At 48.8% G+C, this 26,722-nt stretch overlaps 1 protein-coding gene across 4 annotated transcripts in view; it reads left to right on the top strand.

Annotated features, from left to right (window-relative positions):
- The window catches only part of CSMD2 (CUB and Sushi multiple domains 2), a 781,206-nt gene that overhangs the window by 567,081 nt on the left and 187,403 nt on the right, over window positions 1–26,722 (top strand). For all 4 annotated transcript variants that reach the window (XR_012785340.1, XM_075553739.1, XM_075553737.1 and 1 more), the window contains one exon: window positions 2,426–2,552. Coding sequence is in view for 3 of the 4 variants with exons in the window: in XM_075553739.1 (XP_075409854.1) it covers window positions 2,426–2,552 (127 nt within the window). In the remaining variant the exon portion in view is untranslated. The remainder of the gene's footprint in view (window positions 1–2,425; window positions 2,553–26,722) is intronic.

Raw genomic sequence — 26,722 nt, 5'->3', positions numbered from 1 at the left:
AGACAGACAGGATTTAATGACGTTATGGACACTGTGAATTTTAAAAAGCTCTTCTCGTTATCATGAAGATGGCAAGGACAGCATGAGCGATTCTACCTGGGGTGAAGGGGTCCACAAAAACTTTCATAGAGTGATTTTTTGTTGTTGTTCGAGTAGAGGCACAAAGAGGTCCATCTGCCTGAGTTCACAAAGTTCATGAGACTTGGCTGGAACAAGGGAGGCAGTGAAGGGGGTGGGGAGCACAGGTACCAAAGAGAGCCCCTGTGGAGCTTGATGGGCTGTACTGCAGGATTTGATATTCGTTCCAAGAATGATGGTTTCCAGAGAGCAGTGATATGGTCTAACATGCATCTTGGAGATGGCCCGTTGATGGCATTGCTGAGGGTGGACAAGACTCACCTGTGTCAGTTCAGAAATGATGAGGGACTGAGAGAAGACTCTAAGCCAGCAGTTCTCAACCTGTGGGTCTCGTCCCCTTTGGGGTTCCCACAACCCTTTCACAGGGGTCACCCGATTCATAGCAGTAGCAAAATTATAGTTATAAAGTAGCAACGAAATAATTTTATAGAAAAGAAAAGAATTTTATGGTTGGGGGGTTCACCACGACACGAGGAACTGTATTAAAGGGTGGAGGCTTTAGGAAGGTTGAGAACCGCTGCTCTAAGCAGTGCGAGGTGGGAGGGGGGGTCAGAAATTCGCGAGTGGGTTGACTCAGATGTGGAGGAGGAAGGAGAAGAAGGTCTGTGGTGATGTCATACTCCCGCCGCCTAACCAAACTGGTAGGTGCTTGCTCTTCCTTCATGATTCACTTAGAACCAGGTGTCTTAGTCTTGCAGTGCTGCTACAACAAAGGTATACAACTGCGTGGTTTTAACAAACACAAATGCGTTCTCTCACCATCCAGCAGTCTAGAAATCTAACTTCAGGACACCATCTCTAAGGGATGGTTCTCTCTCTGATGACTCGGGGGATAGATCTTTGTCTCCCTCAACATTTAGGGGCCCGGCATCCCTTGACATCCATTTCCCCTGGGTCTAGGAGGTTCTCAGCCCGTGGACCCTCGTTCCAATGCATGCCCTGTCCCCCCAGCTTTTCGTGCTTGGCGGTTGTTAGGTGGGTCCCTCTCTCTGCTCGCTTCTCTTTCCTTTTCTCTCTCATAAGATGAAACGTGAAAGTGGTTGCTTCAGTACGCTGGCACTTAAATAACACGACTCAAGATGCTCCCCACTCGAATCCATCTCAAGCCTTTACCACGTGGGTGACTGACTACATGATCACATAACTTCCAAACCATGAGAGAATCGTGGCCATGCCAAGGAGACCCGAAATCTGGGGGACCCAACTCAATCCACATCACCAAGGTCCTCCCTGGCCCTCCCTGCCCATTGACAAGGAAAATGGGCGACTTCCTCTGTGCCATGAAGACGCCTCACTCGGAGCACTTGATACACAGAGGACACGGAGACTTTTAAAAACAGCTGAGTGAGATAAAGGCCACATGCCATCCAAGTCTGAAGTATGCAGTTCAATGGCTTCTTTGGATATTCGTCAGTTCTGCCATCTGTTTTCACTGTTCTGTCCCCCACAGAAAAGAACCCCATACCCATTAGCAGTCTACCCTCTACCCCTCTTCCTCCCGCTCCTTGGCCCTGCCAGCTACTACTCGCTCTTTTCTGTCTCTGGACATTTGCTGACTATGGACGTCTCACATAGGTGGGATCATAAAATATGTGTCCCTTTGTGCCTGGCTCCTTTCGCATGACATGCTGTCAAGCGTCCACATGTCGTCACATATATCCATACTCTCACCCCTTTTTACAACTGAGTAACATTCCACTGTGTGAATATACCTTCGGTTTTTCTGTTCAAGAGTGAATGGACTTTGGGGTTAGTTCAACTTTTTATTTATTACGAATTATGCCGCCATGCGCATTGTACAGCTTTTTGTGTACGTTCCTCACAACCAAGTTGCTGGGTCACGTGGTAACTCAACTTTATGATGCACATTTTGAAGAACTGCCACAGAAGCTGTACTATTACACATTTCCATCAACAGTGTGTGAGTGTTTCATTGACATTTTCCTTTGTGTGTGTATTAATACAATACCTATCCTAGTAGGCGTGAACTTGTTTCAGATTATGGCTTTGATTTTCATTGCATTTCCCTAGTGACTAAGATACCGATCATCCTGTGTATGTATGATTGGGTGTTTTCATACTCTCCTTGGAGAAATAGCTGTTCAATTCCCTTACCCTTAAAAAAAAGACGGACTATTTGTTGCTGACCTGCAGGTGTTCTTTAGACACTATAGACCTTTTTATTGGCTGTGTTCAATTACCTGGGATAAACGAGAAGAACTCAGGGGCCCGCAGGATGACATCTCAGTCCACCCCAAGAAGCTCACTCTTCTGGGCTTTCTTTCAGCTGAATGTGGAGGGACAGTGAAAGGAGAGGCATCGGGACAGGTGCTGTCACCTGGGTATCCAGCGCCCTACGAGCACAACCTCAACTGCATCTGGACCATCGAGGCTGATGCCGGCTGCACCATTGGGTAAGTGTCAGGGCTGGCAAAGGAACCAAGGCCAGTTGTTCAGGGGAGCCATCACCAACACTGTCCCCCTGGCCACCCACCTGGAGCCAGGACCTGCCCATCTCACCTGGAGGCCTTTGTATGGTCAACAGTGGTTTCTATGGCCTAGGTCTGTACTGGGTCTTCTAGAAACTTGGTGAGGACAGGCTCTGCCTCATGGGGCTGGGTCCAAGTTCATGAAACCCATCGACAAAGATGACCCACATAGAGCAAGGTAGCTGAGGACACAGGCTTTGACCCCAGTTTGAACTACAGCTCTGTCATTTTCTATTTGCGGGACTTTGGGCAAGTTCCTTAACCTCCCTGAAACTTACCTTCTTCTTTAGTAAATGATAGGTTCTGATACTGGCTCTGCAGGAAAGTTACAGTGCTCTTGAAGAAGATGCTGTTCCACGTGGTACTTGGGATGTGGTAAATGTTTCATTGTGGTTGCTGCGGTAATTTCTCTGAAGTACAATTCTGGTACCTGATGAATGGAGCCAGAGTACCACAGTAAGCATGGGAGGAACAATGAGTAATCAAGACCATAATTGACTATTTTACTCAAGTAGACACATCGACAAGTCAGAAGAAGGCTTTCTTGTTTCCCTACCCTGGAGCATCATTGAGTCACTCTCCCGTGTAGAGCTACCTCCTGGTCAAGCAAAGCTGTGAATGTCAGTCGATGTTCATGTGAAGGGAGACGCACATGGATGCTAGACCTTTGCACAGAGCACAAGAGCAAGGGGCGTGAGAAGGCAGGCCAGGAGCGGATGAGGGGCCTTGTTCTGGAAAGGGTAACAACAGAGAGGAATCCTAAGCCACAGAGAGGAGGTTGCTAGGCAGCCATGGGGGGAGAGGGTGGGCCTTCTTCCACAGGAAGTGAGGTCGTGTGCTCAGGCTCAGGGAGCTAAGGAGGGTTGTCTGTGACTAGAACATCTCTGTGGATCGGTAGGTGGGGAAGGCATGGGCAATGCAGCTGGTGACGTGGGCCGTAACCAGAGTGTGGAGGTCGTGGGTAAAGGAGCCGAGTTTGGGCAGATTCTGGGGTCGAGAAGGTCTGGGAGCCCAGTAGTGAAGCTGTTTCTAGAGTCTGGCTTGGGGGTGATAAATTCCAAACTCAGCAGTGGAGAAAAGTAGGCATCTGACGAGGAGACATTTAGGAGGTCACACCAGCAGGCCTCTGTCATCCTTCCCTCTTTCTTCATGCCGAGTGCATGCTACAGTAAGAAACGTTTGCAGAAAAGCCAGAGGGTCAGAGTAACAAACAGCCCCATCCACGCTGTGTAGATCTGTATGCCATGCATGCTCCATGTTTGTGCCATTTTCCTTTTTATGTTTCTCTCTGTGTACTGAGCCAACTGAGAGTGCATGGGACACACTGATCCTTAGACCTGCGTGCTGGGGCGGGGTCTTCTCCAGCCACAGCGGCATCAGCATGCCTTTGAAACCAATGGCTCGGCTCTGGGAACTGGGACTAGGACTGGGGCTGGAGGAGACCTGAGCAGAATGTGCAGCAGCTGACTGAGGGAGGCCACTAGACACAGGCCAAGGGCTTTGTAGTCAGAGCAGGGACTGCCGTCACTCATGAGCATGGAGGGGCTCCGGGGAGGCACAAGGATCACGTCCCAGCCTCGGGAAGAGATGATCCAGTCAAATCAAGGAAATGCCCTTCCTACCGCAACCTAGAAGGAAGCCCAGAGGCACAGTGGTTCAAGTTCAAACCCACCAGTCACTTCATGTGTGTCGGGGGTGGGGAGGGGGAGGGGGAATGTGGTAATCTGCCTTGGTCCAGACTACAGCCTTGGAGGCCATATGAATAGTTCTTCTTCTTTGCCTATAAGGAAGGTGTCTCTGAGTTCCAATTGATTCTATGGCAATGGGAATTGACAGTAACATGGCAAGACGTAAGTCACAGGATGGTGAGTTGGGAAGGATTCAGCCAGAGTGAGTAAGTGTGTGTGTGTGTGTGTGTGTGTGTGTGTGTGTGTGTGTGCACGCGCGCCCTAAGATGGGAAGTAGCTAGGAGAAGATGGGTGTTGTCAGCCTGAAATCCTAGAATACTTCTTGGAACCATGGAAACATCAAAGGTGAAATGCTAGGGGAGGCTCCAGTCCCCTCCCAGGTCTTCATCCCAGCCAGAGGCACGTAGTAGCCACTGAGAGCAACTCATTTCCATTTCTACTCCCTTCCCCTCCCCTCTCCTCTTGTCCTTTTCCTGCCCCCCATCGCACACCCCACTTGAATAACCAGCAGGGATTTTAGGGACTTCATCATTCGCCTGAAAGGAGATGAACACAAAGTCCTTTTTGTATTTGAGTCCTTATTCACAGGCTTAGCTTGGAAACTGGGAATATCATTCTAGGATGTTCTATATCATAATAGTAATATATATTTCTATGTAAATATATTTACATACAGCTTATATGTAAGTATGGGCACACACAGGATAAACCTTGTACATAATGTTGTTAGCTGCCATCAGGTTGATCCCTGACTCATGGCAAACAGATTCATACAGAATAGAATGGCTCTAAAGGCCTAGTGGTTAAGTACTCGGCTTCTAGCCCAAAGGTTGGAGGTTCAAACCCACCCAGTGACTCCCCAGGAGAAAGACCTGGCATCCCGCTCCCATCCAGACGACACCCTGCGCCACCCTGTGGCACAGCTCTTGGGAACGTGGGGGGCAGCACAAAAGAGAAAGGCTCTCAGCGACATGGGTCGGCCTGGTGGCTGCCACAACGGGCTCAAATATACCTACTGAGAAGTGGCACAGGACTGGGTAACCTTCTATTCCCTCACACTGGGTTCTTATGAGCTGGACCCTCCTCGCAGCCCTTGACAAACACAAGTCTTTACAGAAGCAGCACTTCTCATCCAAGAAGCCACTAAGCAAAATGGACACAGACTCCGTGCCACCGAGGTGATTCTGACGCATCCCTACCGATCGAACAGAGTGGACTTGCCCCTGTGGGGATTGGGGGACTGAGACCGTAACTCTTTACGGGGAGTCGAAAGCCTTGACTTTCTGCCATGGAGCAGCTGGTGGTTTTGAACTCCTGGCCTTTGGGTTCACAGCCCAGCGGGTAACCACTATGCCACTGCACCTCCTTAGGAAGCTACTCAAAAATAAATAAATAAGCTCACTGCCAGCGAGCTGATGCCAATTCATAGCTGCCCTATAGGATGGGGTAGAATTGCGCCTGTGAGTCACCACACGAACTCCTCAAAGGAGCAGAGAGCCTCACCTTTCTCCCGCAGAGCACTTGGTGGTCAGCACCCAGTGGTTCACCACTAAGCCACGAACGGTGAGGCTGCCAGCTGATCCCACCCCACTTGTTCCACCTGCACTCATTCTGAAGATCATGTTGTCAGTCCATGCTGTGTACTCAACCCTATTTAGATACTCTTGTTTTGTTCTGATTTTTTTTTTCATTAAAAATCTAAATGGTGTAGAAATGTATACATTTGAAATCAAAAGTCCCCGTGATTTATTGTGATGGTTCTCCATATCCTTTGAGCTGCTTTACAGGCCCGCGCCTGCAGAAAGCAAACGCACTGCCCATAGTTTCTTCAACAAAGATCATCACTGTGCGTGGCTCGGTCACTTGCTGGGGGTCTCACCACTTCACTGTTTATCACCATCTTATTAAGTCAGTACATATAGATCTACCTCATCCTGGTTGAAGCCTGCTGGAAATTCGGTGATATGCACTAACAAAATTTACTTCATGATACCTTTATTGATAAAGTGAATATTTTCCATTTTTTCACTCCACTGAACATGAATCTTGGAGCGGTCTTCCCAATCATTCCTTGAGACACATGCTTAGAAGGAACATTTTGATGCCTCTCCACTGGCAGTCCATGGAAGTCCTGACTCCCCACCCTGCGGCAGTCCTTGAAGCCAAAGGACATCTCTGTCCTGGCTGCGGGGTTTCCTTTCTGTTTCCTCTGGGGAATTTGATTCATATATTCCACTTGTTCCATTCCTAATAGACATCGCTGTTGTTTCAAGCTCTTTTCAACCCAAGAAAGTTAATATTTTCTTTTCTTTTCTTTTTTGGAGACTTATTAAATGATTTTTTTTTTTTTGGCGGGCGGAGTGGAGGCAGAATCTTTTTCTTTTAGTTTTTTGCATGTTCCTTTTTGACTTTCTCGACTGTGTGTCTAGAGTCCTGGTGCTGGGGGGTAAGCACAAAGTCAGGGACTGACCCCCTCAGCCACTCTGCCCGAGAGGCACACCCTCTCACAAATCCAGTCTGAGAAACTCTCCACGTCAGTGCTTCTCAACCTTCCTCATGCTGCGACCCTTTCATCTAGTTCCTCATGTGGTGGTGACTCCAACCATCACATTATTTTCATTGCTCCTTCATCACTGTCATTTTGCTACTACTATGAATTGTCATGTAAATATCTGATATGCAGGATGTATATTCATTGTTAAAATTGAGCTTAACTAAATCATAGTGATGAATCACAAAAGCAATATGTAATTCTATATTGTGAAATATTTACTTCTAATAACAAATAAATGGAATTTTGTCTTGAAGCATGGTGTAGCATGGGTAACAGTCTTAATACAACAACAGTAAACCACATTGCTACATTTTGCAACAGTATACGTAAAAAGCCAATGTCTGGGTTCCTAAGACCACCAGAAATGTGTGTTTTCCGATGGTCTTAGGCGACACCTGTGAGAGGGTCATTGGACCCCCCAAAGAGGTCGCGACCCACAGGTTGAGAACCGATGTTGTATAGGGTCACTGAAAATCCTGTCTGAGAAACCCTATAGAGGGGCGCTAGGAGTCAGAACTGACTGGCGGTCAGTGGACAATACGGACACATGCTGACCAGGAGATGGGCTCGGGGCCCTGTGTTTCCAGTGCATCAGATAGGCTATGCCCTCTTTCTGGTAAAATGCATTATACCTCTGTGGTTCCTTCTTTTATTGTAAACGCTTCCTATTGGTAGTTGATTTGTTCAAATTATCTTTGTTTTCCTTCTAAAGATTTGGGAATTCTCCACCCTGTTTCTGTTTCATCAGGGAGCTCGCTCTTTTCCTTCATTCCATTTTCAGCATCTTTATCCTGTGACCTACTATCTCTGCAGGCGGCAGGGGTGGGGGGGCGACTCTGTGTTTGTGTTTATTACCAAGGCACGGCATGTTCCCTTGGAGATGGCGCCCGACCAATCACTTTTGTTTTCTACCAACATGTTATCATCCTCCATCTCCCCAGAAAGGACCTGAGCTGTGCTTTACAGTGTCTCCTGTCTCTCCCTGCATCCCATGCATTGTGTGCGATGGGCCGTTTGGTCTGATTATTCAGCTGGATCCCTTTGGAAGAGCTCATTCTATGGTTGTCCAGGAATTTGATTACTTAGTGCCCAATCACAGCTAAGAGCTGGACTCCTCTGGTATCAGGCCACCCACCCCTATTGTCATCTGTGCCTCGGTTTCTCCATCTGCAAGGCTTGTTAACCTGTATGAAGCACTTCGAATAGTGTCTGGCCCATAATCCCCACATGATGAGATGCCCCTCCACCAGGAACTGGGCAGAAGTTATGGGTAGTTTTGTCGTTTGTTTTGTTTTGTTTACAATTTTTGCAGTGGGGCATCCCCTAAGTATAAGAGATTGTGGGTCACTCTTAAGTGTCCCAGGTGGGGCGCTCTGCTGTGGGGGGAGCAGGGACCAGGCAACTCTCCTTGGTTGGCTAGTGGAGGAGAATACAGGGTCGCCAACAAGACAGAAGACTTGCAGGTGCCTCTCCCCACCTGCCCAGCCACAACCACGCATTGATGGTGACAAGAGGGACCCACCTTCTGGCCTTCCCTTCAACAAGCTGGACAAGGATAGTCACTTCTCAGAAGGACCTCAAGGACCCAAGAGAAACCATGAGTGACTACAGCGGTCAGTGACCAAAGCCTGGGACCCTGCCTCTCTCTCTACCTATCGTTTATCAACTCTCTACAGCGTCCAGATCCTTGGGCATTTCCCCCTCCCCATTGGATGGATGAGACAGGGGGAGTGCCGGAGGTCTCCCCATTAGCCCAGTGGTGTGGGCTTTGAGCTTATTCTCTCAGGCTGCCGCCTTTCCCCAAATGAAAGGCGTATCACGGGCCTTCTCAGTGTCCAAGACCAGGTAAGGGCTGTAGAGTGGGAGACTTAACATCAGACTGAGGCCAATTTGCTTTCCAGGGACTCGAGTTCTAGTGTGGAAATGGTCAGCTAATCAGGCATCTCCAAGATATGGTGGATGATGTAAGTGTAAGCCAGTTCCAGTAAGAGGAGGCGACAAAGATAAAGTGAATCTTCAACATAGGCGGGGGAAGCAAAGACGTGAGCATCGGGAAGAGAGGGTCTTTCTCTCTCTCTTTCTACAAAGAAGCTCTGGTGGCATAGTGGGTTATACATTGGACTACTGATTGCAACATCGGCAGTTCAAAATCACCAGGCGCTCCAAGGGAGAAAAATGAGGCTTTCCAGCCCCATAAAGTTGGGTCGCTGTACTCTGTCCTCCGGGGTCGCTTTGAATCTCTCCAGAAAAGAGGACCCCTCGTTTGACGTGGCTGCAGACTACACAGTGGGGAGATGATGCTGTGTGGGTCAATGGGGGGGAGCATCTTGGGAGAACCCTGAATGCCAAGATGAGAGTTTGGAATGAATTTCTCAATATAAAGAGGAACCACTGGAATATTTTGAAGACAGTAATGCAATTTAGTTCCATTCAAAAACTTGGATCTTTCTTTATTCAGTGCCAGGCATTCTGCCAGGCCCTGAGGATATAAAGATAAATAAGATTTAGCTCTTGCCCTTGAAGGTCTTATAGATATAAATTATATCTATTATAATCATTTCACTGCCATCAAGTTGGTGCAACTCATAGCAACCCTTTAGGACAGGATAGAACCACCCCCTGTGAGTTTCAGGATTGTAACTCTTTCCTGGAGTAGAAAGCCCAGTATGTCTCCATGGAGGTGACCTGCTGGTTTCGAACTGCAGACCTTGTGGTTAGCAGCCCAACGCATAGCCATTATGCCACCAGAGCTCCACATCTGTTGCAATAGAAGCACCACGAAGTGGCTCACACTGGCTTCAAAGGATCGTAGGTTGTCTTGCTCCCAGAACAAGAAGTCTGAGGTACTATCCAGACCTGGTCAACTTCTCAAGAGGCCAGTCACTTCTTTCCTTGCTCTGTCATCCTTGGCATTTTCTCCTCATGGTACAGAAGAGGCTGCTGCTGCTCCAGGCACTGTGCCTGCATTCCAGGCTAAGAGAAGAAGGAAGAGGAAACAGCATGGAGCTTTCTCCCAGTGAGGCAATATGTGTTTATAGGGAAGATCCATCCTCCCCAGAGACATCCTCCTGGATCACCTTAGTTATACTTGCCTACCCTGCTGAGGGAAAGAGGAAGATCAATTGTACTTTGCTCTCATGACCTAATGAGATCGAGATAGGTAGGAGACACATGGGAAGCAGGGGTTGGAAAGGGGTTCCCCAGTCACTTAGAGTCTGCTAGCCTATTCTCAGTGCCAGTTCGTTGATAGTGACTCCTAGCGACCCCCTGCGGGTTTCTGAGACTATAACTATTGTACGGAAGTAGAAGGCCCTGTCTTTCTCCCGAGGAGCTGCTGGTGGTTTCGAGCTCCTCTCGAATCAATTAGTCGGCTCTGATATCATGTGATAAGGGCCACTGTTGACATGTGTATGAACACACTGGAAAAACCTGTGCGGTGGCAGGTGGAGGATCAGGAGTTCACCAGACAGGCAAAGTTGGGGTCTTCCAGGCCTGTGAAGGAGAGGCAGATGTGAATGCCAGGGGCTCATTGGCCAGAGCGAGGTGATGATGGCCACATGGGCAGCAGAGGCAGAGAACACTCTGGAACAGGGAGAGGCAGTGGTCACTGCCTGCAGCTCAGGAGAACGGGGTTGCTTTTTCATGGGCAGATTTGGTGGCGATTGGGCTGCCCGGGTTACTTGGAAGGGGAAGGAGAAGGAGGAAAAGACAGGCCTTCCAAAGTACACTTTTCCTTAAAGAGGCCCAGGATCCGTGGAGGATGGAGAAGGTCCTCTTCTGAGTGGGACACGGCTGGCTGCTCCGAACACCATTTAGCCACAAAAGTCGTATTTGGCTAACAGCTGGAGTGTGTTGATGTCGTAACTGCAGGGACGCAGCTCCATGATGAATCCTGAGGGCAAGGCTGCACACTTCCTCCTTGGCTGTGGGTCACAGAGCGGCGGGATCACAGGGCGGGCAGAGAGGGGCACGGCGGGGATGAATCCGAATCCCTGCCCGCTAGAGCTTGTCTTCCCAGGAGGAGGCTGGGCGAGACAGAGCAGCCAACTGTGCGCGAAGCCCAGATTCCCCCACAGCAGGGTTAGCCCATCCATAGGGCAGCAGCTCCCCCACTGTGGTGAGCATCCCTTCCTTTCCGCAGCAAGCAGGGCAGCTGGCCCAGAGGACGCAGCAGGCACCAGCGTGAAGCTTCTGTCCAAGCTCCTGGTGGAATCCCGGCCCCAGGTTTCGCAGCCTCCAGGAGATTCCGTTTGAGTGGTGACAGTACATAGAAAAGGTCCGTGGCATTGTACTGCAAGAGTCGACCCTCTGGAGGAGCTGAGCAGGTCAACCCCGACACGGCAGGGTGCCTTCCTTTGTCAGATGTAAGGCTTAGACAACTCAGAGAACAGCCTGGGCATTGCTGGAAGGATGAAAACCCCAAAAGCCACTGCTCTGGGATCAATTCCAACACAGAGTGATGGGCTGTGAGTTGCCCAGCAGATGGAAGTGCAGCCCGATGTCCCAAGAGGGGTGGTCCTCTCTGGCCATTCCTTTGGTCAGGTCTCTCCTCTTGATAAAAAGGAATCAGCAAGCGTCACAGCCTGGATGGGGACGAGCCATGAGCCGGCGGGATAATAAAGCGCAGAGGATCAGACGGCTCTCCTGAGAAGGAGGGGGCACGCAGCTGGAAGAGTGGACCGGCCGCTTCTAAAACTTCCTCTGTGAATTGAGAGGCATCAAATACAACTTGATGAAAAAGGTCCCCGCTCCAAGAATCAACTGGCAAAGCACACACAGTCAGCATGGACCAGACGCCACGGTGGGGTTTGGTTCCCATAGCACTGAAGGCCCACGTCAGGGGCATGGGGAAGCCCTAAGAATGCTGATTTCTTTCTTTCTTGCATGTAATCCTACTCAGACCTGTTCATCTTGCCCCTCGCTTGTGTCTCCACTTGTAGATTAATGGTTTCGTAGACAGTGCAGGGGGTTGTGTGTGTATAGTCATAGCTACGTTTGTTAGCTGTGACTCCGTGTCTTCTTGGTCTTAGGGATCTGTGCCCATCACCCTCTTCGTCGTTCAGGGTGAATTCACTTACAAAAGTAACTGGAGATGATTTGCAGACAGGCACAAAAGCCACAGAAAATTGCCGTGCCCAAGCTTCCTGACGAATCTGCAAAGACATTGTAACAGTGGGCTGCAGAACGCCCCCATGCTAACAGCGTCTAATCCCTGTAACCTGCAAATGTCACTTTCCTTGGGAAAAGGATCTTCCCAGAGATGATGAAGTTAAGGAGATGGAGAGAGGCTCCTGGGGTCTTGACGTGGCCTCCCATGCAGAGGGCGAGAGAGGAAGAGTCTTCACACACAGAGGAGAAGGCCGGGTGAGGCCAGAGGCAGACACTGGGGTGATGTGGCCCCAAGCCAAGGGATGCTGCCTAGAAGCTGGGAGACACTAAGAACTGCCCTGCAGCCTCTGGAGGGTGCAGGACCCTGATGCCTTGGCCCTCTGATACTGATTTCACACTTCTGACCTCGAGCGCTGGGAGAGAATAAATCTCTGTTGTCTGAAACTATCAGTCTTGGGGTGATTGGTGAGGTCATCCACAAGAAACTAATACAGACATACAATTTTTAGCTTGCTGAGATGTTTCAGGGAAAAAATAATTTTTAAAAGACTTCACTGCTATTGGGTTGATTCCTGACTCATAGTGACCCTAGCAATGTTTAGGGGAAAGCACAGTAGGCTTGGTGACCACTGAAGACAAGGTTTATCTTGGGACTGCTACTGCCAGTGATCCGATAACTGAGGGAAGCCATGCCAGTTGCTAGGATCCCCGACGACATAGTGGTGATGTGTTCACCTGAGATCTGCAATGTCAGCAATTCAAAACCAGGGTCCTGGGTGTCCACATGTGGGCAGGGGTAGCGAGATGTCTACGTACTATACCCTCCACATCTGGACCGCTGTGGAGGGCACAAAGAAAATTGCAAAGATGAGAACAAGAAATTTAGGAGCTAAGTCTTCCTTCCTTGTCCCCGTGACCTTAACAGTTTCCAGCTCCTCTGGTTTGTGACTAGACAGCATCGGAAACCAACGCTGGTGAGCAGATAGCTCCGTTTCTGCCACAAAGAGCAAGAACATCCCTTCTGAGGATGGGAATAAACCCACTTGTGTCTGGCCATCACTGTGGTAGAAGACATGGAAGGGGCACTGAGAAGAGATAGCCCTGAAGTAGGCTAAGTGCCGGCATCAGCAGGGAGTAGAAGGGCCCAGGGCAAAGGAAAGTGACAGTTCAAGACCGGGTTGAAGGATGAACAAGAACCAAGGTCAAGTTGGTAAGCAAAGGGTAAGAATCAGATGCTGATCAAAAAATCCACAAAAGAAGCAAGCAGAGGGGTGTGTGTGTGTGTGTGCGCGCGTGTGCGCATGCACCATGTGTGCATTCTTGGGAGGGGTGGGTAATCTCAAAGAGAGGGCTGGGATGAAGGTGCACATCTGCTACCTGTGGATCAGCACTGCTGGGCCACCTGTGGGCAGGGAAGCAGCTGTGAGGAGCCTAGAGCTGGGGTCCAAGAGGTAAAGGTCACATTACAAAACACAGGTTCTCAGAATAGAACAAAAGAACATCAAAATATTAAAAACACAAAGGAAGTTGTTGCTAGGTGCATTCAAATCTGCTCCAACCCCTAGTGACCCCATGTATCACAGAAAAACAGTGCCTGGGCCTGCACCGTACACACACACACACACACACACACACACAATCACACGCACGCACACATGGTGTGACGAGGGAGTACCAAAAGAACATACATACATAAAATTCTGAGGCCATGGTTTTACTGAAAAAAAAATAGATAAAATTTTTAAAATTCCAGAAAAGCCATGGGGATTTTTTCATTTCATTTATATATAACTCACATCTCATACAATTTAATCATTGAATACTATTAAGTTGTGCAGTCATCACCACAATCAATTTCAGAACATTTTCTTCTCATACTCATTGCTAGCTCCCCCATTTCCCGCCAGCCTCCCCTGCCATCCCTCTAGGGGATTACTAATCCAGTTACTGCGTCTTTAGATCTGTCTATCCTGGATTTCACGTACAGAAAACCAGATAAAACACCAACAGGAAACAAACAAAAGCACCAACAACAATGACAAAACAGAGCAAATCCCTCAATGGAAAAGAAAGCAGAAAATATTAAAAACTGAAACAACTTTAAAATGGGTCCAAAGGGAGATCAAATGATAAGGTGTGACCATTTTTGACTGAACTACGTCTACCATAATTGACTTTGCAAGTTCTCGGTCTGACAGCATGGCTACCCTCATCCCTGGACTGTAGTCGGAGGGGATTCACCGGAGGCTTCATCCATGTGTGGGCACTGCAGATGGATTGGGGGCTTCCGCTTTCATTTCGTTATTTGCAATCCCTGGCTCACGAAGGCTAGTGTGCTTCTTTTTTATCCTATGTGGACTTAGTTAATGCTAGATGGCTGCTTGTTTTAAGAGCAGCCTCGACTAGCCGGGCACCATCTGCTTTCTACACGACACTGCTGTAGTACCCACGCCTTCACTGACCTCTCCTCCAGGCCAAGTCTCTTGTAAGGGTCACATCGTACAGCAAATTGTTCTTAGATTGGGGCTAGAATGAAGTGCTAACCCCAAATGCATTCATAGAGCTCTGGCTTGCACATGTCTCTGGCTCACTTTAGAGACATCCTCATCGTGTTGTGATGGAGAACAGTATAGCTCATCCCCCTGGGGCATAAGGTGACTCTGTGGTCAGTGACATTAATCTAAAACACTGTCAACAAAAGAAAAGTATACACATATGAGCCAGCTTTGCAGGCCACAACGTATGAATTATTTACTTGTACAGATTAAACACTTAAATGACTGGTCACTAGTTCCACAAACAATGGGGTTTGGTGATAGGGCAAAACTTTCCATAACACACATTCACAAAGGCACAACCATGCCTACCAGATGAATGCATGTTATAAGAAAGCACGGAGAGCCTTGTATACGGTTGTCCAGGGCCACCATTCGTTGGGCATCCTCAAAGCGAGAGACCTACACCAAAGCGCAATGGCCACCAATTCCATGACCATGGATAACAGTCACCTGCTTCTCACACTAGGTGTTTTAGCCTTAAATCCAAAGGAGTGTCAGTCCCTTCATCTGCCACAGATGAGTTTGAGATAAAGCTTAGTTTGCTTAGTGGGGTTTCCACATGGAATCCTTCCGGTGTGGCCTATGAAGGACGCTGTGACCTTGAAACGACAGTGTCTAAAGCCTCCGTCGTCTATAGCACACAGCCTAGGTCACCAAGGGCTGGAGAGAAATGAGGTCAAAGGTGTCCAATTAGGAACAAAGCACCGGGCGTATTCTCTGCCTTGGGTCCCAGAGAAGCATTGTGAAGTGTTCTTTTCCTGATGGGAGGTTATTCCACCCAGTTTGCCCACCAACAGAGGATGCAGCCACCTGCTCCAAGACATACCTGCCCCCCCTGCCCCCCCATCGTGATCTGAATTCCCAGCCATGATTGCTTATCATTGTCATAGGCATGTCTGTTGGTTTGGGTTTGACCATAGTACAAAGGCACCTTGGTGGCACGGTGGTCACACGTTGGGCTGCTGCCCGCAAAGTCCGCTGTCCATCCTACCAGCTGCTCCTTGGGAGAATGACAGCGCAATTCTCCTGTAAAAAGTTGCAGTCTAGGAAACTCACGGGGGCAGCGCCACCCTGTTCTACAAGGTCACTGACTTCATAGTCAGTAGGAATCCGCTTAATGGCAGTGTGTTTTGCAGTTGAGCATAATGTAAGGTGACCAGACGTCCCACTTTGGGGGGGACAGTCCCGATTTTAACAACTTTTCCCAAATCCCGCGGCGGTTTTAAAAAGTCCCGATTTTTGAAAAGAATGCACAACAAGCCAGGGTATACTGTTTTCGGCTGCCGTGTGCCTATTTCGCCAGGCTATGAGTCACCTTAGCATAATGTTGTACGGCAGATGATAAAATGCATAGTCCACAATAATTCTGGGCGTCACGGCGACTCTCAATGTGCCAAAGCCCTGGGGGGAAGACATGCGGCCATAGCCGCGGGAAACAAATAAGTGCAAGAAGCTTTAGCCGCTCTCTTGTATGGCATGGGGGAGATAGAATGAAATGGATTTTTTTAAAGTTCTCTGACCATTTGTTGACTCCCTACTATGTGTCTGGCTCATCAGTAGGTGCTTTATATGTGGGTTCGTTTACGATAATCCTTGTAGTGATGGAGTCAGAGGATGCTGCTTCTGCAGACGAGTCAACCGAGGCCCTGCAAGATTAAACAACATGGGCAACTGCTCTGTTTCAACTAGTATTTGCTCCTAGGTCTTTGGCCCCGCGGTCAGCATTTCTTTGCATTTTGGGATGCAGACTCTGTAGTGGGCAGGGGTTTTTCCGGGGAAGAGTTCTCACCTTCCGTGCAGGAGAGCCTGGTTTGATTCCCAGCCAGTGCATCTCCCGCACAGCCACCCCCTGTCTGCCCCTGGGAGTGTGCACGCTACTTTGATGCTGCATCTGTTTCCATAGAGCTTCCAGACTATTGTGCAGAATGGGAAGAAGGGGCTGGTGATCTACTTCCAAAAAACCAGCCAGTGCAAACAATCTTCTGACTCTGCTTTTGACCACCTTGATGAACATACATCTGCCCTCACGGGATCTGGAGCCGATTCTATTACTGAGAGGGAGTAGCACAGCCTTCGGTTAGCATGGGGTGATGAAGGAGAGGTAGGTGACTGACCCAAGGTCATCCATGCTAGCCAGAGTGGAGCGCACTTGCTGGACACCCCTCCCTCCACTGACCTCCCAGAACACCGGGGAGCACCCTCACCCGTTGTGCAGCTTGCCCCGCAGTCTTACAATTTTGAAAATCCCCAGAGTCCTTTGATCTACAGAGTGTCAGCTGCTCCCAAGCAAGAAGCTCCTCGGTTTCACTCCAGACAGCAGCGCTTGCTCCGGGCTCAGTGCTGTTGCCTCGGTTTTGCTCTTTGGACAGCGTGATGCTTTAATTATTATTGTCTGCCATTATGATCATGGTTTAATTGTTGGTTTGCAGCCCGGGCGGCTCAGAGGGGGGCACTTGATAAAACAAGTATCATTTCCTTGTTGTCATTCGCAGTGTCACGGAGGATAATTTAGGCTGCCTTCTCATCTGAGGGCAGGCGTGATTTCTGTCCCCTGTGCAGCTGTTCCTTCACAGGCCGGCTCCCCTGTGGTGGCCGGGCTCCTGGAGGAGCCTCTGTGTTCTCTCAGCAGCGAGGGCTGCTGGAGGCACTGGAAACGCTCCTCCAATGCCAGGGCCCTGGGCACAAGGCAAGGGAAATTGGCGTATCAAGACTCCGTGGGTTTGGGGTTGATTTTTTTCCCTCTTCTGCTCTGCACACAGTTTTCCACGCTCCCGTGTGCAGCACATGCAAATATAAATGGTGAGGGGGGCAGGGTTTCCCAAATGCCCGTTGCTTCCAGCCTTTCCTTCCCTCCGTGATGCCAACTGAGAGCAAGCTCCTGGAGGGGGTTCCGAGGCTGTAAGTCTGTACAGGAGCAGACAGCCTCATCCTTCTCCTTACTGTTCACAGCCCGGTGCCCATAGTGCCACCAGTGCTGCCTCTAGGGCCTCCTTCCAAGAAACCAAACCAAACGCACTGCCAGTGAGTCAATGCTGACTTTATGGGGCCCCTTACAGGACCGAGTAGAACAGCTCCTGGGTTGCTGAGACTGTAACTGCTGGCGGTGGAGGAAAGCCTCCTCTTTTCCGACAGAGCAGCTAGTGGTTTTGAACTGCTAACCTTGTGGATCACAGCCAAACACACAACCACTGCATTCCCTGGGCTCCAGGGTCTCCTGAGACTGAGAAAGTTGAGAATCTAGACCCCGCAGACAGGCTGGTACCACCCCAAGGTGTGCTGCCACGTGGACAGCACATGAGTAAGAAAACCCCGGCTCCCACATGAGCATGTGATGCTCTCTTAGACTCTTGTGGGAGATCCCCTCCAGGCACTGAGGCTGAGGGCCATGAACTGTGCTGTCTAGAAAGCAAAGCACATTGAGATCCCAGCAGTGGGCTGATGGGAAGAAATAAGGGGTGAGACCACCCTCTCCTCAGGACCTAATATTGGGGGACTGTGGTGGGAGGTGAATATGAATGGAAACACGTTGGCAACAGGTATGTGGAGATCTTGAACTTGAGTACAGATAGCCCCACAATCCAGAGGTCCCCATGGTCAAAGCAGGCTTTGTTCTTGCCTGGTCCACCAGAGCTTGCAGATACTGATTGATTGAGTCCATGTGTACATTTCAGAACATGCTCAAAGAACCAATGGGGCTGGACTTCGACATGGTCTAGACTAGGCAGCCAGCTCTGGTCAAAGGCTTGTGAGCCTAGGTCCTGTCTCTCTGGTAGGGACAGGGTGCCACAGACAGCAGTGAAAGAGACATGAGAACCTTAAGATAGAGAGTAGCTTCTTTAGTACCTAAGTTGGCTGAGTGCCTAAGAGGTACCCACTTAGCAAGAATGGTGGGTACGTCTGGATGTACTGTGGGGCAGCTCCTGAAAGTTGGTGAGCCATCAACCATTCATTTAACCGTCCAACCCAAAAATTTTCACCGAGGGCTTAGTATGGGTCTGGCCTGGTATCAGAGGTCCCTAGGTGGAGGACCTATCCGTTAGACAGGTGCTGTGTATCAATGGATGCCTCTGCTGCTGGAGAAAGAGCACCTCACCAGACTTGGGGAGCAGCCTGGTGAAAAGAAGCCTGTGGAAAAGCTCCGCCCCCCAAATGTAGGCTATCAACCAGTACCAGGGAGCCAGGTTCAGGGGTTAGGATGTGGGCAGAGGGAGGGACCTGCCAGCAAAAGGTGGGGCAGCAGAGAGTAAGAAAGAAGTGGTGACGGGTGCGGAGAACAGAAGGAGACAGGGGCCACTCTTGAGGGACTTAATGTGCCCCTAGACACGTGGCTTTATTCGGTAGCGTCAGATGTGTGGTTCACTTCTTGGTACCTTGGCCGTGGCGGAAAAGGTGGACTCCAGACTGGGTTTGGGAAGACCCGTTCACCTTTCCATGTCTCTGCACATGCTGCTCCCTCTCTGGCGATGGGCTTCCCCGAGGATGTGTTTTCTGTCTTCCAATCTGCGTCAGACACCTCCTCCCTGGCACTTCCTGCCACTCTGTCAACTAGGAAGAAACCAAACCAGATGCTTCAAGTGTACCTCAACCCGTGGCCACCCCATGTGCGTCCGCGTGGAACTGCGCTCCCTCCGTGGGGTTCTTTGTTGCCTTCTTTTCCAGAGTAGATCTCACGTTATTTCCTGGGAAGTGTCGCCAGCTGAGTACATTCACCAACAGCCCACACCAACAGGCACATTTACAGTCCTCCAGAACAAACACAGTCACTATTTACCACCCAGGGGCCCCAGAAGAAGACAGTGTGAAAGAAGGTTCTTGGGTACCAGACACACACACGACTTGAGTGTTGGCTCTGCCCCTTCCCAGCTGTCGGACCTCCAGGCGAGTTGCCATGTTAGCTCCTTGGCAATGCAGTTCTCTCATTAGCAAAACGCTGCAAACAGCCTCTAGATTGCAGGCGCTTTATGAGCATATTAGACAATATACCTAAAGTACTTGGCATGGGAGAAATTTTTCTATGAATGTTTAGTTCTTTCTCCTCCAATTATTTTGCTAACACCTTGTCCCACTCTCTTAGCACTCATTACATACATTACTGTGTTGGGTGCATCTGCCTCAATAAGCAACACACTCCCCCAGGGCAAAGATAGTGCCTGCCACGTTCCCAAAGCTCTCGGGGGAGAGCTTGACATGCAACAAGCATTACCCCCCCTTTGCTGGAGTCTGCCTGTACCGTGACTGCAGCCCACATAAACCAACAAGCCCCCGGACAAGCTGTGCATTAATAGGAAGGGACAGCTGGCCCTTCATTCAGTACCTCCCCCACCCCACCCCCTAAACCTAAGGAAACCCCCTTCCCCGGAGCTGACTGGCTCAGAGTGACTCTACAGGACGGAGCTGACCTGGCCCCATGGGGTTCCATGGCTGCCACCATTATTGGGACTGACAGCCCCACCTTTCTCTCTAGGGGCAGTTGGTCTCTTCAGCCCATCCCCCTTCCAGTTAGCACCCAAGCTCTGTGAGCACTCGCCAGCAGGGCTCCCTCCGTGCAGGCAGGTCTTCAAAATGCTCAGCATTAAGAAAGAAAACCAACCCCATCTGCAGAGGAGCTGCTCAAGCAAACCCAGATGCCCGCTTTGGTCTAGAATGATCAGAACCTCGAACTAGCGTCGATGTGAACTAGCGTCAATGTGAACTAGCGTCAATGTGAACTAGCGTCGATGGATTTTGACTTCTACACAAAGAGAGAAGGATTCAATCACGGTCTTAACAAAGGCAGTTCGTTGGGCGAGCCAACGCTTTAACATCTAGCAACAGGGACTCACAATAAAGCACCACTAGCCTTCTGCAGGATTTTTCTAATTTCTTATTGGGAATTGGGTGAAGGTTTGGGGAGCACATCGGTTTTCCACGGGTTTGGGTTCATGTCATTGATTTCAGTCCTCACAATATGACATCACTCATTCCACTTCCTCCCTGTACTTTTTATTTTCATGCCTCCTTCATTCCTAACCCCTCGGAACTTGGTCCTTTTGATCTCAATGGATACATCATTCTAAAAAATGACGTCTCCCTGGTGTCGTTCACCATATAGACCTGTCTACTGTTTGGCTAAAAATGGAGGCATGGGAGTGAATTCATTTCTAGATCTGAAGGGTCACGCAGAGACGTGTTCTTGAGGGCTACACCTGTCTCTATCCAACCAACAAGCCTGGTCTCTTCTATGATTTATGAGTTTTGGTCCACATTTCCCTCCCACTCTTTCAAGACCACCAATGTGATCCCCATCCAAGCAGATGGTAAAGGTAGCTGGTATTTGCTAGCTCTTCTGGTCTCAGTGATGTTCAGGTAGCCCATTACTCCACTGGTTTGTCTAAACCTGCATCCATTCTTGCTTTTACGAATCCATTCTCGCCCAAGAACCCAATTGTGGTCTTGAAATACAAACAAGAGCCCAATCAGTCCTCAGCTTCAGACTCTTCAAGGGCTCCCTTTAGCCTATAGATTAGGATACCAACTTCCCCTTCTCCATGGGAAGCTCCCTCCCATCCCTTACCTGCCTACTCCTCTCATGGCTGCCCCCCTTTCGGTCTCTCACCTTGCTTGAATGCCCCTTCCTTGGTTGAATGTCTCCCATGGCGCTCTGTCCTAAGTGGTGACTCTGCATTAGCACCGTCCTGTTTCCTTCCTTCATTGCACTTGCCACAACAATCGTCTTGTAATGAATTTGTACATGTAGAGGTCAACTGCTATCCAAAAGGTTGGTGGGTTGAGTTCTCTGGGAGACACCTTGGAAGAAAGGCCTGGCAATCGACTTCTGAAAGGGCAGCCACGAGAAACCCCAGGGAGCACGCTTCTGCTCTCATGCACACGGAGTCACCAGGAGTCAGAATCGACTCAATGACAACAGGCTTGGTTTTCTATTTTACCTATGCTCCTACAAACTGACCGCCATCGAGTTGATTTCAACTCACAGAAAGCTTAGAGGACAGGGAAGAACCGCCCCCACGAGTTTCTGAGACTGAAACTCTCTTTACAGAATTGGAAATCCTCATCTTTTTCTGGAGGAGCCGCTGGTGGTTTCAAACTGCTGACCTTGCGGACAGCAACCCTACATATAACCACTACACCACCAGGACTCCTTGTTACATGTACAGTGGTCGCAACATGCAGGTGCCCCGAAAATGGCTTGTCTATCATTTTCACCCAACACATGTGGATCAACCTCATAGGGAACAGTGGCTGTTATGCGTGAGTCCATTGTTGCAGCCACCGTGTCAGGCCGGCTCCTTGACTGCCTTTGTCTTTTTCTATGGCCCTCCACTTTACCAAGAAGCATGTCCTTTTGCGGGAACTGATTTCTATGACAACATAGCCGAAGTATGAGACACAACCTCACCATCCTCACTTCTAAGGAACATTCTGGATAGACTTTCTTCAAGGCAGGTTTTCCTGTTCATCTGCCAGCCTAGTACTTTCAACAGCACCCCAGTTCATATGCATTAATTCTTCTTCCATCTTCCTTATTCATTGTCCATCTTTCACATGCATGAAGGGGATTGAAGAGCCCCTGGCCTGGGTCAGGCGCACATTAGTCCTCGCTGCGCCATTCTTACTCTTGAACATTTTAACGAGGTCTTGGGCAGCAGAGTTGGCCAATACAACACACCACGTGCTTTCTTGATTATTGCTTCCATGTGCATTGGCTCTGAGCCCAAACAGAATGAAATCCTTGACAACTTCTAGCATTTTTTCCAATTATCATCGTGTTGTCTGTTGGTCCAGTTGTGAGGGTTTGGGGTTTTCTGTACATTGAGTTGTGTTCTACACTCAAGACTATATACTCACTAAGAACTCACTGTCAGTGAGTTGATTCTGACTCGTGGCAACCCTCTAGGACAGGGTAGAACTGCTCCTGGGGGTTCTGAGACTGTAACTATGCAGGAGTAGAGAGCCTCATCTTACTCCCAAAGAACGACTGGTGGTTTCAAACTGCTGACCTTGTATTTACCATCCCAACTCATAACCCTCTAGGCTAACAGTTCCAAACCACTTCCTCCAGTCACTTGTTTCAACACCGCCTATGTGTGAAGACTACATAGGCAGTGTTGTGTTGTGTTTTGCTTTGTTATTAATGAATGCAGGAAGAGGTTGGGAACGTCACTGTAATTTTGTCAAGTTGTATTATTTCTGCATCTAAAGTATGTCAGCACCATCCCCTCTCCTCCTGCCATGTCTTTTGACCTCATCAATGCCAAACCTTTGACTATGTCTTGTTATCACATCAACTGAGCTGGCTGTAGTCAACGGACGTTTTTAATACACGACCTTGCAAATAGGCCTTTGGGTTTGGGGATGGATAATATGTAAACAGTTGATTACTGACGGGTCCTCTCCAGCACATGAGCACTCCTGGCCTCAGCCTGACCCTCCTGGAGGTATGAGCAGCTCTGAAATCTAACCTGGACTGTAATTACATCATGATAACTCCAGCCCACTTGTTAGCCATCCCTTGACCTTGGGTAAGTTACTTAACCTCCCAGAACCCCAGGGGTCTCGATTTTAAAAGGTAGGAATGAATGATGCTATCTACCAAGATACCATCTACCAAAATGCTAATGAGCATCAACTGAGAAAATATGAAAGTACCTTTTACTCACTGCTTGCTATATAACCACATATCTTTCATTTCAACTTACTCCCCATTCTCTCTTTTTCAACTTCCTGTAAGACTAGTTCTCCTGGGATTTCATTCGTGTATGCATCGGTTCATTCACTCGATCATTCATTCAATGACATGGGATTGTTTATCCCAAGAAATGACTTCCTCCAGCTTGGGTTTCTACTTAAGAAGATAAAGCCCACACTTCCCCCACCTAATTGTGAGGCCCTAATCTTCCCTTTAGGAAGTCCTGTTGGTGTGGTGGTTACATGTTGGGCTGCTAACCATGAGGTCAGCAGTTCAAAACCACCAGCTGCCTTCAGGAGAGACACAGGACTTTCTATTCATGTAAAGAGTTACATTCTCTGAAATCCATAGGGGCAGTTCAACCCTGCCCTATCGGATCACCTTAAATCAGAATTAACTGGATGGCAGCGAGTGAGTTGAGTGAGTAATGTTCCCTCTGGCAATCAGCTTTGTTCCCTGTGACATCCTAACACCAGCTGAGCTCAGGTGTGGGAGTTGCCTTCTTCTCAAAGACACTTTTAGTTCCTCTCTGCCTCTCAGTCATATCTCCCTTTCATGCTCCCCAAACCTCAAGTCACATGTCCTCCTTTCTTCCCTGACACGCCTGGCTCGCATGAACCTCTCTCCCAAGCGCTCCTATAGAAAGTAGTGCCACATAGCTTACTCCCCACTTGGTTGGCTTCCAACGCCAGCTGTCTTGTTTCACAGTGCCTACAGAAACAGATAGGGAAGGGTGGCCTGGCTCAGTACAACAGAAAGGGTGCTTATTAGCTCTGCCTCCTGGAGAGCTCCTTCTCCTTCTTGGCAAACAAATATGGGCCTCCAACTTGCCAACCTGTTCCCTGTTGAATGCCCTGAAGAGGAAGAGGTCCATCTGTCTTCACTTCATCCCAGGTCCTGGGAGGGAAGACCTCCCAGGGGAATTTAGGATACAGCCTCTGAGAAAAATCACACCAGCTTCTGACCCCGAGCAATCTCCACGTATGTCCGGGAAATAGAAATTGAATTGCTTCCATTGGATTTTCCTAGAACTAAATGATGACTGAATATAATATAAATGTCCATACCCAACAATAATAGCCAGAAATAAACGACCCTTGAGTGTCATTCACAGTCATAACGTATAGAGCACCAGAAGTGCGCAATGAAGAAAACCAAAAAAACATCATCAAGCACACAAATTAGACCAAAATAAATTGAGATGTCTACAGCATTCCCGGTTGACAAAATAAGTAATGTAAATATGTCAATCCTCCCCAAATTAATGACTAGAGATAGAAATCTCCCATCAAACTGACTTGACTGACTCATGCTGACCTTACAGACCACGGAACAAAGCCTTCGGCCCTGCTCCATCCTCACTGTCACAGGATGCTTGAGTCTACTACTGTGACTTTTATGCCAAGTCATCTCACCAAGGGTCCTCTTTGGTGCTGTGTTTCACCAAATGGGATGTCAACCTCTAGCACGGTCCTGCACCGTCCTCACAAGTCCCATGCCCAAGGCCAGTGTCGCAGCCACTGTGTGGATCCATCTCGTTGAAGGCCTCTCTCTTTGTCACCACCCCTCCACTTTACCAAACATGATGTCCTTCTCCAGGCTCTGTTCTCTCCTGACAACACGTCCAAAATACATGAGACTAAATTTCTCCATCCTGGCCTCTAAGGAACACTCTGGCCACACTTCTTCCAAGAGAGATTGGTTTGACCTGTGAGCAGTCCATGGGACTTTTGTGTCCTTCTCCAGCACCACAATTCAAATGCATCGATTCTTCTTCACTCTTCCTTATTCAGTGTCCAACTTTCATGTGCAGATGTGGCAATGGAAACTATTGTGGCTTGGTTCACCATAGTTCTCAAAGTAACACCCTTACATTTCCACACTCTAAAGAGGTCTTGTGCAGCAGATTTACCTAATGCAATTCTCTTTTGAGCTCCTGATTACTGCTTCCACGAGTGTTGATTGTGAATCCAAGTAAGACAAAATCCTTGGCAACTTCAACCATTTCTTCCATTTATCAGAACGTTTTTGATTGGTCCACTTGTGAGGATTTGGGTCTTCCTTATATTGAGTCTCAATCCATACTAAAGATCCTTGATCTTCATCAGCAAATGCACCAAGTCCTCCTCACTTTCAGCAAGCAAGCTTGTGTCATCTGCATGCCACAGGTGTTAATAAGTCCTCTTCCCATCGTTACGCTATGTCCTTCTTTCTACAATGCAGCTACTCTGGTGATTTACTCAGGGTACAGGTTGAATAAATATGGTGATAGGATACAAACCTGATGCACAACTTTGCTGATTTCAAACCATGTAGTATCCCGTGTTTTCCCTTTCTTGATTTTAAGACACACAGAATCCCCTTGTTCTGTTCCCACACCTGCCTCTTGACCCACATACAAGGTCCACATGAGCACCATGAAGTGTCCGGGAATCCCCATTCTTCTCAAGGTGACCCAGAGCTTATTATGGTCCACACAGTCTATGCTGTGAGCCAAGATCCATCTGACACAGGTCTCTGCTTTTACAGCCCCCTGGGCAGTTCCAGTATCCCCCAGGGGTGGTATCACCCACTTTGGGAAAGATGATCCCTTCTCATGACATATAGGGTAGGGGTGGGGGTAAAGACAGGCGTTTTTCTACTCCTGGAAAGCGCTAAGAGTCTCCGAAACCCACAGGGGCAGTTCTACTCTGTCCTGTAGGGTCACTGTGACTCCATGTCAGCAGTGAGTTTGGGTTTTTTTAATGACATCTCCAAAGCTAGTGAGTCGGACAATGTTCTTTGAGGTCCATGGGGTTTCGGTTGCTAAATTGTAGAAGTAGATTGCCAGTCCCTTCTGACTCTGCCTTACTCTGGAAGTCCCACGGAAACCTATCTTCCAGGGATGGCTCTGCTGGTACTTGAAACCTCAGTGTCACAGCTTCCAGCACCACAGCAAACAACCGCAATTCAAAAAAGTAACCCACGTGTAATGGAATTAATCAAGAGACGTGCAGTGTGGATCAAGATCATGTTGGGGTGTTTTGATTTGTGTGTTTGTTTTGAACTGGATAATAATCGAGATCGTCTAGAAGAGTACATTTTGGAAATGACCGAAGAAAGGCCGGGGGAAGATGTGAAAGGGAAGGTGCCCCATGATAATCTGAAAATGTGTGACTGTGGGTTACCCAGTGCAGGTCAGAGCTGCTCCTGATGCAGAGTGGAGAGCAGAAAGGACCAAGGAGGGCAAGAGCCACGAACAGCGAGGAGAGGGGTTACGACCAAGGTGACATTTCCAAGCTGCTCGGAGAAGAGCCTGCATTGCCCAGTGACTGGGGTGTCTTCTTTCCACAGGCATGAGAGAGCACAGCCTAATGAGCCAGCGCATCCCGGCCCTGGGGCCACACTAGTGAGCAAGATGTAGCCCCGCCCTCTGGAAAATGATATGCTCCTTGGGGAGACGGATAGCAAACAAACAAAATAACTATGTTGTGGTCGTCAGTTGCCACTGACCATTTCCA

The sequence above is a fragment of the Tenrec ecaudatus genome, chromosome 1 (assembly GCF_050624435.1).
Source record: "Tenrec ecaudatus isolate mTenEca1 chromosome 1, mTenEca1.hap1, whole genome shotgun sequence".
Classification (NCBI taxonomy): domain Eukaryota; kingdom Metazoa; phylum Chordata; class Mammalia; order Afrosoricida; family Tenrecidae; genus Tenrec; species Tenrec ecaudatus.
This window is presented reverse-complemented; position numbering and strand designations above follow the sequence as displayed.